Consider the following 17,940-nt stretch of genomic DNA (forward strand, 5'->3'; position numbering starts at 1 on the left):
TTTGAGGTTCAAATTTTAGAAGATAAGCAAGACAAGTGTTAGTTACTACTGTGACCATTCAGATAGACTGGCCAGGATGAAAGAAGCTTTACTCACACGTGGAAACAACATTCTATATTAGCATTTACTAGCATAGAAAATCTGCAGTTCAGTTACAGTTTACGGTAAAAGTTAACTATGTCCAAGAGACAGTCCCTTCTCCAGTATCCTTTCTCTGGGGCCAGCATTCTCCTCTGTCTCCTCTGCTGCATCCAGACTTTTGTCCTTCTATCATGGATCGTCTTTCCTGAAATTATTGTGATCTTTCTGTCACTTTTAACCTATTCAAGGTATTTTGCCCCCACTCCTTTAGCCTGTGATTCTATCTAGCTTCCTACCATCACCGATGACATTTTCAACATTCAAGTTGATTCTTCAGATATAAAACAAAGTACAAGAAAAATCATTTTTTCACTTGTATGTATTTTCTAAGAGAAGAATATGAACTTATGAGGATGCTCTGATAACTGAAAAGTACACCATGGCAAACTACCTGTTTAGCAAAAACAGACTAATCGACATTTGAACTATAATAATATATAGCTTACAGTCTGATTTTTGGAAAGTCAATAGGCAAAAATATATTGATTTATATCAAACTTTCTTGGGTAAATACCACACAAACTAACAGATAAAGCACACTCATTTTACAAGCAAAAAGTAGGAAGAGCAGCAGTGGAAAACTATGACCAACTCACAGCACTGCTGACGTATTGTTTCAGACAGCAGTCCATCTGAAAATTGTAGGAATTCTAACTATCTGCCTCTGCTCATTAATTGTGGGAGGTCAACAACCTGCCAAGCCCTGTGCAGCTGCCAGTCTTCCTGTGGAATTCTAATTGGGAATCTTCATATACCAAGGTCAATTCATGTATTAGGCACAGTAGACACAGTGCCTAGGGTGCAGGATGCTTTCAGGAGCCCACAAATGTCTTGATTTCTTTTAAAATAAGGAGAAAATAAAACAGTAATGGATATACAATAATGAATCTGCCTGGGTTATATTTGTCTTTATATCAGTGCAGTCATAGAATAGAATTACAAAATTTTTTTTATTTTTTTAATGGAGGAAGAGGTCTACAAAGGCAGGAGTGCATAGGGCTCTCTGTGAAATCATGTAAAGCTTTTATTTTAAGCTCTAATACTCTGCTAATGTTGCTCATGGATACCACATTTTAATGGCTCTTAATAACTCATAATAGCAATTAATGCTATATGAAACTCTATGGAGCTGTTTGTCATGTGGTAAGAACTAAAGAAAGAATGTGTGTTTCACCATCTGAGTTGGAGGATCCTCATAGTCCACCCATAAACAGAGGGCCATATTTCAGTGACCACAGCTCTTCCTGACATAGGGCTAGCAACAGAAAGGAATGTGGTAGAGATTCTGAACTCGAGGCCCTAGTCAGCCTTGCTAATCAGAATGTGCATTTTAACAAATCCTCAGGTGATATGTATGCATGGGAAAATCAAGAGCACTGCCAGTTTTAGAAGAATCTCTACCTAGGAAATGTTCTTCATTCTAGTAGGAGAGACTTCTCCAAAAGTAATACTGTTTGCTTTTTTAAAAAAAATCTTTAACCAACAACTGTACTCATCGAGAAATGAGTAGTTCAGATCTTACAGGAAGCAGAGAAATCTTCCAACAAATGTGGAAAGATGGTCAAAAAGACAATAAGAAAACTATAAAGCTCTTAGAAGAAAACACAGGGGAAAAGCTTCATGACATTGGATTAGGCAGCGGTTTCTTGGATATAATACCAAACAAAAGTAAAAATAAATTGGACTATATCAAAATTAGAAACTTTTATACATCAAAGGATACTATCAACAGAATGAAAAGGGAACTCATGGAATGGGAGAAAGTATTTATAAATCCTATATCTGGTAGAGTTGATATCCAGATATATAACTCCTATAACTCAGCGACAGAAAAACAAGTCTCTTGACAAATAGGCATGGGATTTGAAGAGACATTTTTCCAAAGAAGATATGCCCATAGTTAATAAGCACTTGAAAAGATACTCAACATCACTAGCTGTCTTAGTCTCTTTGGGCTGCTATAACAAACTTGCACAGACTAGGTAGCTTATAAACAACAGAAATTTATTTCTAACTGTTTTGGAGACTGGTTAGTCCCAAGTCAAGGCACCAACACCGTCTTACTCTGGTGCAGTCCCACTTCCTGGTTGATAGATGGTCATCTTTTCATTGAGTCCCTACATGGTGGGAAGGCCTGAGATCTCTGTGGGGGTGTCTGTTACAAGTACACTAATCTCATTTATGGTGACTCTATCCTCATGGCCTAGTCACCTCCCAAAGGCCCCACCTCCTAATACCATCATCTTTGGAAGTTAGGATTTCAACATACGAATTTTGAGGTGATATATTTAGATCATAGCACTGGTCAAATCAAAACCACAGTGAGAACCACTTTTCATTCATTAGGATGGCTTTTTAAAACAACAACAACAAAACAGAAAATAAGTGTTGTGAAGGATACAGAGAAACTGGAACTTTTGTGCATTGCTAGTGGGAATGTAAAATGATGCAGCTGCTGGGGAAAAGAATATGGTGCTTGCTCAAAAAATTAAACAGAATTACCATATAATTCAACAATCCCACTTCTGGGTATATACTCAGAAAAAGTGAAAGCAGGGACTTGAATAGATATTTGTACATCTGCATTCATACTGCCATTATTCACAATAGTTAAAAGGTGGAAGCAACCCAAAAGTCCATGGACAGATGGATTAAAAAGAAATGTAGTAAAAATACAGTGAAATATTATTCAGCCTTATAAAGGTAGAAAATTATGACATATTGAGCCAACTCATTGGAAAAGACCCCAATGCTGGGAAAGACTGAGGGCAGGAAGAGAAAGCAACAGAGGATGAGATGGTTGGATGGCATCACCAACTCAATGGACATGAGTTTGAGCAAACTCTGGGAGATGGTGAAGGACAGGGAAGCTTGGTGTACTGTAGTCCATGGTGTTGCACAGATGGACACGACTCAGTGACTAAACAACAACAAAAAGGATGAATGTTGACGATATTATACTAAGTAAAATAAGCCAGTTGCAAAAGACACATACTGTATTATTTCACTTACATGTGTTATCTAGAGTATTCAAGTTACAGAAACTGAAGATAGAATGGTGGTTCCCAGGGACTTGGAGCAGGGTTAATGCATGCTTAGTCGCTTAGTCATGTCTGACTCTGCGACCCCATGGACTGCAACCTTCCAGGCTCCTCTGTCCATGGGGATTCTCTAGGCAAGAATACTGGAGTGGGTTGCTGTGTCCTCCTCCAGACGATCTTCCCAACCCAGGGATCAAACCCAGGTCTCCTGCATTGCAGGCGGATTCTTTACTGTCTGAGTCACCAGGGAAGCCCACAGGGTTAATGGAGAGTTGTTTAATGGTACAGAGTTTCAGTTTTGCAGGTTCCAGAAGTTCTGGAGATTGGTTGTACAACAATGTAAATAATATACTTAACACTACTGAACTGTATACTTAATGATTAAGATGGTAACTTTTATGCCATTTGTATTTTATCACAATTATTGAAGAGCAGTAATACTCAGATCAAGGCATGAAAAATATCCAGCTTTCAGACTTCTTGTGCGCAGATGTAAATAGAGGGCAGATGTTTTCTAAGGGTTGGCATATGAGACAGACAATAGAAAGAAAGCACAAGGAGGGCTTACAAAGGCCTTGTGTGAGCCTAGAGTTCAACTACAGCTACTTCTCAGGTCCTGTGACTGGTCTTGGAGTCAGTCCTTTAGCTTCGGTTCCTGTGGTGCGTCGAACATTCCTACCCTGCAACACAAGTTAGTGCAAAGTGGGTCCACCAGGCCAGAAGAGCCCAAAAGCACAGAAGGCAGTTAAGTGTTACATAACTTCTTTATTCCAACACGTCGGCTTTTTCATTACTGTTCAAATACATTAACAATATGTATATTTTAGCAAATTTAGAGCACTTTTGCTAGAACAAGGGATGTTTAAATTTTTGCCTCTTAATGTCAAAGATGATTGCTTTCTCCTCATACTTATAAGCTGTTCAGCATATCTTCACAAGTTCTTACTTTCTTATACTTACATTTCCACAGAATGTGGTGGAAGAGATGAGAATTTAGGGTAAAACAAAAAAGCGAAATCTCCATTGTGATTTATTTCTGTAGGAATTAAGACAAATTTGATGCCTCTTGAACTCTGAGCCCATTTCAGAAGACTTCCAGAGGGAACTTTAGAAAGTCAAACCTCGGGTCCTAGTGGATGATAGGCATTTTTAAATATTAAGGGAATTGGCTCCAGGTTACTTGAGTGAAAAAGATTAGCTAACCTACTAGAAGTAAATGAGGTTTGAAAACTCAGAGGGCAGAAATCACTTAAAGTAAGTAGCAGGGTATTTGGGGATTAGCACAGCTAAAGTTTCCCAAGCATTCAGCTAGTATACTCCTATTTTTAAAAATAAACCCATTGACTTAAATATAAGCAGAGAAGCTAAAAGCATGATCCTCATTACTTTGTAGTCACACCTTATAACCTACTATGACAGCAGAAGTGTGAAGAATAGTTTGAAAAGCACCATGACACTGAGATGCTGACAAACAGAATCCTGAGACGGGAGAAGAGAGTAGAACTATCGCCTGAGTCCGCATTAAGTGATCATGAAAACTCTGGATAAGGGTGGCAACTGCCTTTTGGCTGATTCAAATCTTAAGAGTTCAAAACAAATCCTATCATTTATATATTATTTAGCAATTTTAGTTTCTTTTCAAAGATAGCCTTATATTTTAATAATTTATACTTGTAATTATAAAATATTTTTAAAAACCAGAAACATAACTCTTTGAAAAAGAAAATAAATATTACCTATAAAACCCAGAGTTGACCTCTGTGGTATAATCCAATATTTATAAATATCCCTTGTTTGGTTTTAGAGTTCTGCCTTTGTTCCTATCCTTGCTCACCCCCTTGTGGCCATGATTTGAAGAAGCCAAGAACCAGGCAGCGAAATAAGGAGAGAAAGCAAAAATCCTGAAGGATAAACTGATCACCTCTCACTTTTACATCATTTTCCATAATAAAGTAGGTCTGCTTGAAATTCACATGGGTCAGGATCTTTGAGAAAACAGATGGAAGATGTGAAGTGGTGATTGTAAATTATCACTTTGTTAAACTCTCTTGGAAGTATGGACATTGAAGAAAACTGAAAAGGATGTGCTACTCATACTTCCTATTGGCTGAATCCAACTAGAAGGACTCAGAGGGAAAAGGAATCCAGTTTTTGCAATCCTTCCAGGCACAAAGTGGAGTGAAGGGTAGAAAGTGGATCTGAATGGGCAAACAGAGCAAGTCTAGTACAAAATCTTTCTAAAATATATCATTATAATTATAGTTTATTTTCTATGTTATATTATGGAATGGCTTGTATAATTTGGAGTTGAATATCTATGCAATTCCTGTGGTTTACCTGAAAAACATCAGAGATAACAATTTCACACCATCAGAAAGCATTACTTAGGCTTCTCTCCTCCATCTACTGCCTTTTGTGTGTTCTTCAGTCTCTTAAGGCTGTCCGACTTTCTGCAACCCTGTGGACTACAACAGGCCATGCTTCCCTGTCCTTTCCTATCTCCCAGAGTTTGCTCAAACTCATGTCCACTGAGGCAGCCATGTCATTCAACCATCTCATCTTCTGTCACCCTCTCCTCCTGCTCTCAATCTTTCCCAGCATCAGGGTCTTTTCCAATGAGTTGGCTCTTCGCATCAGGGCAAGTATTGGAGCTTCAGTATTAGTCCTTCCAATGAATATTCAGGGTTGAATTCCTTTAGGATTGACTAGTTTGATCTCCTTGCAGTCCAAGGGACTCTCAAGAGTCTTCTCCCGTAGGACAGTTGGAAATCAATTCTTCTAATGCCTCTGGAGAGGTATAAACCAGGCATTTGAAGGGTCAAATCATTGGATAGTTTGGTATTAGAGTGACAATAAGGTAGGGACAGAAAGAGAAAGGCAGAAATGAGGATACAGAGAGTTCAGTTACACTGTGCCACTGGTCCTCTGCCACCCGTTGCCCCACATAAAAAGTAAACTTTCCAGCTTCTACCTGGAGTATTAAGGTGAATACTGATTACAAAGTAATAAAACTGAACATGTGCCTAAGGCATCAGCAAGGCAGGGTCAAAAATGTGTGAAAGAAAATGGGGAAAATTTGGGATTAAGCTATTTTTATTTCTGCATATTTGTAAATTTTTTGTACCATTTGAGAAAAGTGAAATTTAACTTTATAATTTAGCATAGTTTTGCTGGTTGGTGTTTGTGGGGAGGGTTGGAGCACATGATCTTTTTAAAACATCTCTGCTCCTTCAAAAGTTTAAATGTGAAGAAATGGTTGTCTTCAGAAGACTCAGGGAAAGTACTCCTAAGCTGCAGTTGCTGACATTCAGAATAGAGTATGGGGTGGACCCCGGAGGTGGCATCACTACTCCCTGAAGGAGCTCTGAACCCCTTGGCTCTTGTATCTCTTGTTTTTTTTTTTCAGTTCTTGCTGCTCTTCTCTGGGAGGCCAACTCTAAGGGTGGCTACGTCTAAGGCCAACAGAAACCCTTGCGCCCACCAGAGATGCTCGGAGGACTCAAACAAACCTTGTGTGCACCCGGACCCAGAGACCCCACAGAGACTGAGCAAGAACTGTGTTTGAGTATCTCCTGTGGAAGTATGGGTCAGCAGTGGACTGTTGCAGGACCAGGGGCTCTGGGTGCAGTAGACTTGGGTATGGCATAAGCCCTCTTGGAGGTTAAATGGCATTGCCATTAAACCCCACCATACAGCCACCAGAACTTACACAGGACTGGGGAAACAGACTCTTGAGGGCACAAACAAAAGCTTGTGCACACGAGGACCCAGGAGAAAGGAGTAGAGACCCCACAAGAGACTGACCCCAACTTGCCCATGAGTGTCCAGGAGTCTCCGGCAGAGATGTGGATCAGCAGTGGCCTGCTGCAGGGTTGGGGGCACTGAGTGCAGCAGTGCATGCATGGGACCTCTTGAAGGAGGTCGCCAATATCATTAACTTCACCATAGTTTGGTCTCAGGTTAAACAACAGGGTGGGAACACAACCCTGCCCATCAACAGAAAATTGGATTAAAGATTTACTGAACATGGCCCTGCCCATTAGAACAAGACCCAGTTTCCCCTAAGTTAGTCTCTCCCATCATGAAGCTTCCAAAGCCTCTTATCCACTAGAGGGCAAACAGAATGAAAACCATAATCACAGAAACTAACCAATCTGATCACATGGACCACAGCCTTGTCTAACTCAATGAAACTATGAGCCATGCCATGTAGGGCCACCCAAGATGGACAGGTCATGGTGGAGAGGTCTGACAAAATGTGGTCCACTGGAGAAGGGAATGGCAAACCACTTCAGTATTCTTGCCTTGAGAACCCCATGAACAGCATGAAAAGGCAAAAAGATAGGACACTGAAAGATGAACTCCCCAGGTCGGTAGGTCCCCAATATGCTACTGGAGATCAGTGGAGACATAACTCCAGAAAGAATGACGAGACAGAGCCAAAGCAAAAACAACACCCAGTTGTGGATGTGACTGGTGATAGAAGTAAAGTCCGATGCTATAAAGAGCGATATTACATAGGGGCCTGGAATGTTAGGTCCATGAATCAAGGCAAATTGGAAGTGGTCAAACGAGACAGCAAGAATAAACATAGACATTTTAGGAATCAGCAAACTAAGATGGACTGGAATGGGTGAATTTAACTCAGATGACCATTATATCTACTACTGTGGGCAGGAATCCCTTAGAAGAAATGGAGTAGCCATCATGGTCAACAAAAGAGTCCAAAATGCAGTACTTGGATGCAATTTCAAAAATGACAGAATGATCTCTGTTCGTTTCCAAGGCAAACCATTCAATATCACAGTAATCTGAGTATATATCCTGACCAGTAATGCTGAAGAAGCTGAAGTTGAACAGTTCTATGAAGAACTACAAAACCTTCTAGAACTAACATCCAAAAAGATGTTCTTTTCATTATAGGGGAATGGAATGCAAAAGTAGAAAGTCAAGAGATACCTGGAGTAACAGGCAAAATTGGTCTTGGAGTACAAAATGAAGCAGGTCAAAAGCTAACCGAGTTTTACCAATAGAATGCACTGGTCATAGCAAACACCCTTTTCCAACAACGCAAGAGAAGACTCTACACGTGGACATCACCAGATGGTGAATACCAAAATCAGATTGATTATATTCTTTACAGCCAAAGATGGAGAAGCTCTATACAGTCAGCAAAAACAAGACCAGGAGTTGACTGTAGCTCAGATCATGAACTCCTTATTGCCAAATTCAGACCTAAATTGAAGAAAGTAGGGAAAGCCACTAGACCATTCATATATGACCTAAATCAAATCCCTTATGATTATACAGTGGAAGTGAGAAATAGATTTAAGGAATCAGATCTGATACACAGAGTGCCTGAACAACCATGGACGAAGGTTCATGACATTGTACAGGAGGCAGTGATCAAGACCATCCCCAAGAAAAAGAAATGCAAAAAAGCAAAACGGCTGTCTGAGGAGGCCTTACAAATAGCTGAGAAAAGAAGAGGAGCGAAAGGCAAAGGAGAAAAGGAAAGATATAAGCATCTGAATGCAGAATTCCAAAGAATAGCAAGGAGAGATAAGAAAGCCTTCCACAGTGGTCAATGCAAAGAAATAGAGAAAAACAATGGAAAGGGAAAGACAAGAGATCTATTCAAGAAAATTAGAGATACCAAGGAAACATTATATGCAAAGATGGGCACAATAAAGGACAGAAAATGTATGGACCTAACAGAACACGACCGAGCGACTTCACTTTCACTTTTCACTTTCATGCAATGGAGAAGGAAATGGCAACCCACTCCAGTGTTCTTGCCTGGAGAATCCCAGGGACGGCAGAGCCTGGTGGGCTGCTATCTATGGGGTCACACAGAGTCAGACACGACTGAAGTGACTTAGCAGCAACAGCAACAGAAAGAGAAGATATTAAGAAAAGGTGGCAAGAATACACATAAGAACTATATAAAAAAGATCTTCATGACCCAGATAATCACAATGGTGTTATCACTCACCTAGAGCCAGACATCCTGGAATGTGAAGTCAAGTGGGCCTTAGGAAGCATCACTACGAACAAATCTAGTGGAGGTGATAGAATTCCGGTTAGCTATTTCAAATCCTAAAAGATGATGTTGTAAAAGTGCTGCACTCAATATGCCAGCAAATTTGGAAAACTCAGCAGTGGCCACAGGACTGGAAAAGCTCTGTTTTCATTCCAGTACCAAAGAAAGGCAATGCCAAACTACCCCACAATTGCACTCATCTCACACGCTAGCAAAGTAATGCTCAAAATTCTCCAAGCCAGACTTCAACAGTATCTGAACCATGAACTTCCAGATGTTCAAGCTGGATTTAGAGAAGGCAGAGGAACCAGAGATCAAATTGCCAACATATGTTGGAACATGGTAAAAGCACAAGAGTTCCAGAAAAACATCTATTTCTGCTTTATGGATTACACCAAAGCCTTTGACTGTGTGGATCACAATAAACTGTGGAAAATTCTTAAAGATATGGGAATACCAGACCACCTAATCAGCCTCCTCAGAAATCCGTATGTAGGTCAAGAAGCAACAGAACTGGACATGGAACAGACTAGTTCCAAATTGGGAAAAGAGTACCTCAAGGCTGTATATTGTCACCCTGCTTATTTAACTTACATACAGAGTACATCATGAGAACTGCTGGCTGGATGAAACACAAGCTGGAATCAACATTGCAAGGAGAAACATCAATACCCTAAGATACGCAGATGACACCACCCTTATAGCAGAGAGGGAAAAGAACTAAAGAGCCTCTTGATGAAAGTAAAAGAGGAGAATGAAAAAGCTGGCTTAAAACTCAACATTCAGAAAACTAAGATCATGGCATTGGCTCCATCACTTCATGGCCAATAGATGGGGAAACAATTGAAACAGTGAGAGACTTTTAATTTTGGGGGGCTCCAAAAATCACTGCAGATGGTGACTGCAGTCTTGAAATTAAAAGATTCTTGCTCCTTGGAAGAAAAGCTATGACCAACCAAGACAGAATATTAAAAAGCAGAGACATTACTTTGCCAACAAAGGTCTGTCTGGTCAAAGCTGTGGTTTTCCCAGTAGTCATATACGGATGTGAGAGTTGGACTATAAAGAAAGCTGAGCCCCTAAGGATTGATGCTTTTGAACTGCAGTGTTGGAGAAGATGCTTGAGAGTCCCTTGGACTGGAAGGAGATCCAACCAGTCCATCCTAAAGGAAATCAGTCCTGAGTATTCATTGGAAGGACTGATGCTGAAGCTGAAACTCCAATACTTGGCCACCTGATGGGAGGGGCTGACTCATTTAAAAAGACCCTGATTCTGGGAAAGATTGAAGGCAGGAGGAGAAGGGGACAACAGAGGATGAGATGGTTGGATGGCATCACCAACTGGACATGAGTTTGAATAGCTCTAGGAGTTGATGGACAGGAAAGCCTGGAGTGCTGCAGTCTGTTCCCCCAACTCATTTGCTATCACGGTAAAGCATTCAAAACTGGACGAATGGTGTAATGTGGATAAATAAATGCAGATAAATTCCCTTAAACTCTTTCCCTTTTCACCAGATGTAACCCTTAGTTAACAGTACGTATTTTTCCAGATGTTTTTCTGTGCAGAGATTTTTAATCTCCTTTAAACATACAAACTTTACTAGCGTGTGAGATGAGTGTAATTTTGTGGTAGTTTGAGCATTCTTTGGCATTGCCTTTCTTTGGGATTGGAATGAAAACTGACCTTTTCCAGTCCTGTGGCCACTGCTGAGTTTTCCAAATTTGCTGGCATATTGAGTGCAGCACTTTCACAGCATCATCTTTCAGGATTTGAAATAGCTCAACTGGAATTCCATCACCTCCTCTAGCTTTGTTCGTAGTGATGCTTTCTAAGGCCCACTTGACTTCACATTCCAGGATGTCTGGCTCTAGGTGAGTGATCACACCATCGTGATTATCTGGGTTGTAAAGATCTTTTTTGTACAGTTCTGTGTATTCTTGCCACCTGACCTGCCTCTTGAGAAATCTGTATGCAGGTCAGGAAGCAACAGTTAGAACTGGACATGGAACAACAGACTGATTCCAAATAAGAAAAGGAGAACGTCAAGGCTGTATATTGTCACCCTGCATATTTAACTTATATACAGAGTACATCATGAGAAACGCTGGGCTGGAAGAAGCACAAGCTGGAATCAAGATTGCCAGGAGAAATATCAATAATCTCAGATATGCAGATGACACCACCCTTATGGCAGAAAGTGAAGAGGAACTAAAAAGCCTCTTGATGAAAGTGAAAGAGGAGAGTGAAAATTTTGGCTTAAAGCTCAACATTCAGAAAAGTAAGATGATGGCATCTGGTCCCATCACTTCATGGGAAATAGATGGGGAAACAGTGTCAGACTTTATTTTGGGGGGCTCCAAAATCACTGCAAATGGTGATTGCAGCCATGAAATCAAAAGATGCTTACTCCTTGGAAGAAAAGTTATGACCAACCTAGACAGCATATTGAAAAGCAGAGATACTACTTTGCCAACAAAGGTCCGTCTAGTCAAGTCTATAGTTTTTCCAGTGGTCCTGTATGGATGTGAGAGTTGGATTGTAAAGAAGGCTGAGCACTGAAGAATTGATACTTTTGAACTGTGGTGTTGGAGAAGACTCCTGAGAGTCCCTTGGACTGCAAGGAGATCCAACCAGTCCATTCTGAAGGAGATCAGCCCTGGGTGTTCTTTGGAAGGAATGATGCTGAAGCTGAAACTCCAGTACTTTGGCCACCTGATGCGAAGAGTTGACTCATTGGAAAAGACTCTGATGCTGGGAGAGATTGGGGGCAGGAGGAGAAGGGGATGACAGAGGATGAGATGGCTGGATGGCATCACTGACTCGATGGACGTGAGTCTGAGTGAACTCCGGAGTTGGTGATGGACAGGGAGGCCTGGCGTGCTGCGATTCATGGGCTCGCAAAGAGTCGGACACGCCTGAGCGACTGAACTGAACAGAAACATACAAACGAGAGCCTTTTCATCTTGCACGTCTTGCGGAATCTCTAAAGGCTTTTTAAACGCTCTGTTCTGGACTTATTTCTATCTAAATCAGAGCCTCATTTGCAGACACTATTTAAGATCCTCATCCCTCTCAGTCTTAATTTTTTTTTTTCCCCCTTTTCAGGTGGCGCTAGTGATTAAAAAAAAAAAAAGAACCCACTTGCCAATGCAGGGGTTATAAGAGATGAGGGTCGATCCCTGGGTTGGGAATATCCCCTGAAGGAGGGCATGGCAACCCACTCCCACTCTTTCCTGGAGAATTCCGTGGACAGAGGAGCTTGGCGGGCTACAGTCCAAAGGGTCGCAGAGTCGGACACGACTGAAGCGACTTAACAGGCAACACACACTTAAGAACCTCGTTCCTCTCAGTGGGGCCCACAGCAACTCACACTTCACTTTCGATTCGTGGGCAGCTGCCTTTAGTGCGCACCACACAGAGCCCTCCATTCTCTAGCGCGGAAGTTCCGCAACACTCGCATCTCGCTAGTGGATTGGCCGAGACTCCTGCGCTGCGGTTTGAGCCCACAGTGGGCGCCCGAACCCGGCGCTCGGAGATGACGACATCAGCGCGCCGCTGCAGCGACTGCGACAGACGGGGAGGGTTTCCGGGGCTACCGGCCTGACCGCCGAGAGCTGCTGTCATGGCGGCCACTCTATGGGCCTTCTTTTCCGTCCTCCTGCTGCTACTATCAAGGGATGTCCAGAGCTCGGAGGTGTCTGGGTCTACCTCCGACGGGTCAGGAGGGAGTGGGGTCGGCATTGGAGATCGCTTCAAGATTGAGGGGCGTGCGGTTGTTCCTGGAGTGAAACCCCAGGACTGGATCTCGGCGGCCCGAGTGCTGGTAGACGGAGAAGAGCACGTCGGCTTTCTGAAGTGAGCATCCTGAGGGCAGCGCGAAAGCAATTGGGGTGGAAGCTGGAAGGGAATTCCCCCTGAGGGCGCTAGGTGTCAAAATCTGACGACGTCGCTGTCCGAGGGTGAAAGGGCGAGCACCGTTAGCGGTCTGTGTCGGGGGTACCTTGTCAGGCAGTCTGACGTTTTCCCCTTCCCGATCCTGTACCACAGAAATGAGGATGGCAGGTGCTCGTCCCAGGGCCAGAGCAGTGGCGTCAGTTATCTTCAGCTCCCTTTTAGCCCTGGATGGGAACGGCCACTTCTGGGCCCTGGGGACAGGTGGACCCTTTATTTGTCTTTTGATGAATTCTTTCCTTTGCATCTCATCTGGTTTCCCTGGAATTTGGCCTCTTTTTGCACTTCATTTCAGTCTTTTGGTAGCTTCATGTTGTGTAGAATGATGCTAAGCAAGTGGGAATTCTCAAAGCCCACAGGACTTCTAGTGATGACACAGACTGGAGGCTAATGTTGCTACTTCTAAAATTAATGGGCCCTGAAGTCCCTAATCAAAACACCTTTTTTGCCTGGAAGTGGGATTGTTGTTCTTTTTTACACTTGAAGTTATCGAGGGATTTGCAGCATCACTGTTGTCATTTATGTAAGACTCTACGGTGTTTATGCTCATCTGTCCTGTCTGGCAGTGAGTAGAAATAGAATTTGAGCCTATATTTAAAAGACGTGGTGAATTTATTAGCACTGTAGTTCTGTCAGCTTGCTTTTCAGATGACTAGGCATAAGTGTAATATGATGTTTTAGATCTTTCAATTGCTGCTTGGAAAGTGAAACTTTGAACTGAAAATATTTGGTCAAGTGTTCCTCTGATGCGTTTGTATACTAACAAGTGGTATCTGAAAACAAGACAATTTAATTCTAAATCTGTTTTGTAAATATTCAGAGTCTCCGGGTGCCTTTGAATGAGAATTTCAAACTCAGATGAATAAATAATGAAGAGAAGCTTACTATCATTTTTAAAGTGCTGTTTATCATTAAAAATCTGGCATTAGGCCATTCTTGAAGTTTTACCCTAATAAATGATCTTTTAATAATAAAAATCTCATTAAGCTTTAGAAAATTAGCCATGATTAACCATTTGATCTCTCTTCTGCCATATACAGTTTTTAAAATAAGCATTATTTTTATTGAAAATAATTTCTGCTTTGTTTATTGAAGAAAATATAAATAGAATAGAGATAGCAAGCCTTAACATTTTATTGTATCTTTTTGGAATTATATGACATTTTTAATACTAATATACAATATACAGTGCTTTGTAACTTGCTTTTCTTCATTTAATATTTTGTGAGCAGCTTCTGATGCCATTTCGTGTTCTTTCATTTATATGTAGAAAGGTTGAGAATTAATATGAGGGGCTTATTGTGATAACAATTTTGGAAGAGGTATAGGTAATTTGTCTTGTACCTGTTATACATAACTAGCATGCAATTTTGACTGTGTTTATGCTTGTTGGAGGTGACTTGAGACTTTACTAAATGAAGATTAGGGGAGTTTCAACTGAAGACTACCCATGCCACTTCTTGCTCTCATCACTGTGTATGTGAACTTAATTTATCTTGTCCTCTGTTTGGGGGCATTTAGATAGTTTTCCAGAGAAGGCAGTGGCACCCCACTCCAGTACTCTTGCCTGGAAAATCCCATGGACGGAGGAGCCTGGAAGGCTGCACTTCATGGGGTCGCTGAGGGTAGGACACGACTGAGCGACTTCACTTTGACTTTTCACTTTCATGCACTGGAGAAGGAAATGGCAACCCACTCCAGTGTTCTTGCCTGGAGAATCCCAGGGACAGGGGAGCCTGGTGGGCTGCCATCTATGGGGTCACACAGAGTTGGACATTACTGAAGCGACTTAGCAGCAGCAGCAGCAGATAGTTTTCAGCTTTTTGAAATTATGTGCTATGCTTTATGTAAGATTATATACTGTAACTTTTTTGAACTGTTTATTATGGAAAACTTCAGACATATGCTAAAATAAACAGAATAACTTAGGAACACATCACAGTTTACTGTTTGATTTCATATCTGCTATCTGCCCCTCTGTACTTTCTTTCTGGAATATTTTAATGTGATCTTAAACATAATATAATTTCACTTGTAAAAACACTGTTATGTATCTCTGAAAGATAAGGGCTTAAAAAAACCCACAGTACCGTTATTTGTTTCACTAAATAATAATAATGTCATTTAGTACCCAGTCCATTTTTATGTTTCCCCACTTACTTCAGAAATACTTTTAATGTGCTTGTTCTTTCAAATGAGAGTCCAGCAAGGTCTGTGTATTGCAGAGTACATTTTAAAAACCAGGTTTTATTGCAGAGTACATTTTAAAAACCAGGTTTTAAGTTTTCATTGTAAAATGTGTATGTTATCTTTTAAAGTAAACTGTTTACCCTAGGATGAAAAATATATTTGCTTTTTGTTTATGCCATTAGTTCTGCTATTATTTATGTTGCACAGGAATTAATTGAATTCTCTTTTTTTCTGGACCTAGAAAAAAATTTTGAAATTCATTTAGTTAGGGTCCCATCAAGAAACTGAATAATTAGAATAATTCAAGGAAAGTTTAATGAAAGGATTAACCAGGGTAGTCATGGTGTAAGGAAACAATCAGATTAAGCAGTACTCCAAAGTTTACAACTTTAAAGCTATTGTCATCTCTAAGCCTGAATGGAGGCTAGGAAATAAAGGTTACTGGAATCTAGAAAAGAGCAAACAACAGCCTAGAGAGGAGCTAGATCCCTTGCCAAAGCCAGTTAGGGGGCCTTGCATGGAAAGAGCTGGGAGGAAGGTATACTAAGCTCGTTTTCTTCCTTTCCTGCTGTTGGGAGAGGAGAAGGGTGGAGAATGATCTGAGGGAAAATAGAAGACATCCAGCCCAGAAATAAGTTAACTTGATGTTTATATTTCAACTCTGTTTCAGTTTAGTGTGTACTTTGAAATAGTATGGAACTTTTTCCTCTTACTTTTTAGTAAACATGTGGATGTAACAGAATCATTCCTTTAACTGTGAAAGAGCCTAATGACTTAAGGAACATTATTTTAACATTATTATGAGACTGCCAATTCTTTGATAAAGTCAGTCCTTTTAGAATCTTTATTCTCCTAAATCATAAACTTTTTTCCCATCAGAATGGCAGTTTCTCATTAGCAAAACAAATTAATTTTGGTCTGTGAATCTGAAATGACTAGTTCTGGATGGGGTAGTTTTCTTAGTCTAGAAGGTTTAGAAGAAATCAGTAAGGCAAAGTGGATGGTTTTAACTCACATAAACATTGTAAACTTATACATAGCCAAAAAGAAGTAACCAAAATAGATGGGAACTATTTGAAACAAGTGGAACAAGCAGTATTTAATTACCTTTTTTTTTTTTTTTTTGGTAAAAATGAAAACAAAATACAAATTAAAACTAGGGGAAAAAAGCCATTTTTAATTAAATTGTTGGAGGGGTTTGGCAAAATTGGAGCCCCAATATTGTAGGAATAACGTATTCATTCCCTTGAATGAAGACATGACTTTAGAGTTGGACCTGTACCACTGTCACCTCTCATCTCTATCCTGCAGAAGTGCTTTCTGTGTCAGGGTTCTCTGTGGAATGGGGGCATTTTCATTACCCATGCAGTGTAATCATGGAAGCTGAAATGTGGAACAACTCTCACCAGTTTGGGTTTGTTTTGTTTTGCTAAATACTGTGTCATTTTGGGGGGTATTGGTTTGGGAGTTAACTGATGATTTAAAACAAGGGAATAAACTGTTGATCATAAATGACTAAATAATGATAATTTCATTTTTCCAGGACGGATGGGAGTTTTGTGGTTCATGATATACCTTCTGGATCTTATGTAGTGGAAGTTATTTCTCCAGCTTACAGGTTTGATCCTGTCCGAGTGGATATCACTTCAAAAGGCAAAATGAGGTAAGGACAGCTGATTTAATTTTTACCAAAGGCTAGGCTCCTGAATACCTCATTATATATTCCTTTCAGAGTTTATAGTTAAGGTTGAAAGGTTTCTTATTTAAACTGCAGGTATTCCTTAAAACATTTAAAGCATCCTTATATTGTTCTAATTTGAGCATTGATAATATTGTACAGTTGAACTTTCTCCTGCTCTGCCTTAATATTTATTTTAAAACTCCTGATATATATAGAGAAGAGGTAAGATTACTTACTATAGGAGCAAAAGCACTGTGAAAGTTTTAATTGAAATGCGATTATTAAAGTTGGAAATAATTTAACTTTTCTAAGTTGAAAATATTTATCATTTGTTTTTCATTGGGATATTTTGATAATTTCATGGAGTTTATTTCAAAATGAGGATCATAATGAGAAAAAGTACAGTATTAGAAGCTGGAAGACAGGAAAAAGTTTTAGAATTTCCAAGTAGATGAACACATGCTTTGAAGTTGAGTGAAAATTTTGGACTAATTCAGGCTCTAATTCTGGAATACCACAGACCCCTTTCAACTCGGAATCAGTTGTGTAGATGTACACAGTGTTCAGATTTAGCCTTCTGCTGTTATAAGCCCAGTTGATTATTTGTTATTAGTCTCATGCCAATAGTGCTCTCTTTGGTGTAATCTGACCAGGAGATATAGGAAGCCATTTTCTTGCTTGCTTGTTTGCTTTATTGAGCTGTAATTGACAAGTACCAAACAATTTAAAATGGTAATATCTCTTCTTTGTTTGAGCTATCACAAAATTACTTCGTGTTGCTGTAATAAATCTTTGCAGGTAGCTCAGTGGTAAAGAATCTGCCTGCCGACGCAGGAGACTCAGGAGTCTCGGGTTCAATCCCAGGTTGGGAAGATCCCCTGGAGAGGAAATG

General features: G+C 40.4%; 2 protein-coding genes across 11 annotated transcripts in view; one reads left to right on the forward strand and one right to left on the reverse strand.

Annotated features, from left to right (window-relative positions):
- LOC129621162 (uncharacterized) lies at nucleotides 1-12,852 on the reverse strand. 10 transcript variants are annotated; one of them, XR_008699020.1, is made up of 3 exons: nucleotides 12,597-12,852; nucleotides 3,751-3,862; nucleotides 1-286 (listed from the first exon to the last, which is right to left on the reverse strand). XR_008699020.1 is itself a non-coding variant. In XM_055537255.1 (2 exons), the coding sequence occupies exons 1-2, from the start codon at nucleotides 12,848-12,850 to the stop codon at nucleotides 3,817-3,819; spliced, it is 300 nt and encodes a 99-aa protein (XP_055393230.1). In that variant the 5' UTR covers nucleotides 12,851-12,852; the 3' UTR covers nucleotides 3,098-3,816. The 10 variants fall into 10 exon arrangements, 2 of the variants coding, with proteins under 2 accessions (XP_055393230.1, XP_055393229.1); XR_008699023.1 differs by lacking the exon at nucleotides 12,597-12,852 and adding an exon at nucleotides 4,143-4,481 and having other exon boundaries at nucleotides 32-286; XR_008699021.1 differs by lacking the exon at nucleotides 1-286 and adding an exon at nucleotides 2,797-3,061.
- Nucleotides 12,758-17,940, forward strand: part of EMC7 (ER membrane protein complex subunit 7) — a 15,584-nt gene continuing 10,401 nt past the window's right edge. The window contains exons 1-2 of the mRNA XM_055537256.1: nucleotides 12,758-13,081; nucleotides 16,911-17,030. Of these exons, the coding sequence (XP_055393231.1) occupies nucleotides 12,849-13,081; nucleotides 16,911-17,030 (353 nt within the window). The 5' untranslated portion in view covers nucleotides 12,758-12,848. The remainder of the gene's footprint in view (nucleotides 13,082-16,910; nucleotides 17,031-17,940) is intronic.

The sequence above is a fragment of the Bubalus kerabau genome, chromosome 10, assembly GCF_029407905.1.
Source record: "Bubalus kerabau isolate K-KA32 ecotype Philippines breed swamp buffalo chromosome 10, PCC_UOA_SB_1v2, whole genome shotgun sequence".
Classification (NCBI taxonomy): Eukaryota; Metazoa; Chordata; class Mammalia; order Artiodactyla; family Bovidae; genus Bubalus; species Bubalus kerabau.

What these genes read in the sequence shown, in the direction of transcription:
- LOC129621162 (XM_055537254.1), bottom strand. Translation starts at nt 12,850, where the DNA reads ATGACAGCAGCTCTCGGCGGTCAGGCCGGTAGCCCCGGAAACCCTCCC. An exon ending in CCACGAATCGAAAGTGAAGT is followed by an intron (nt 12,155 to 12,596) that starts GTGAGTTGCTGT and finishes GTTTCTGTTCAG; the next exon opens with TTCAGTCGCTCAGGCGTGTC.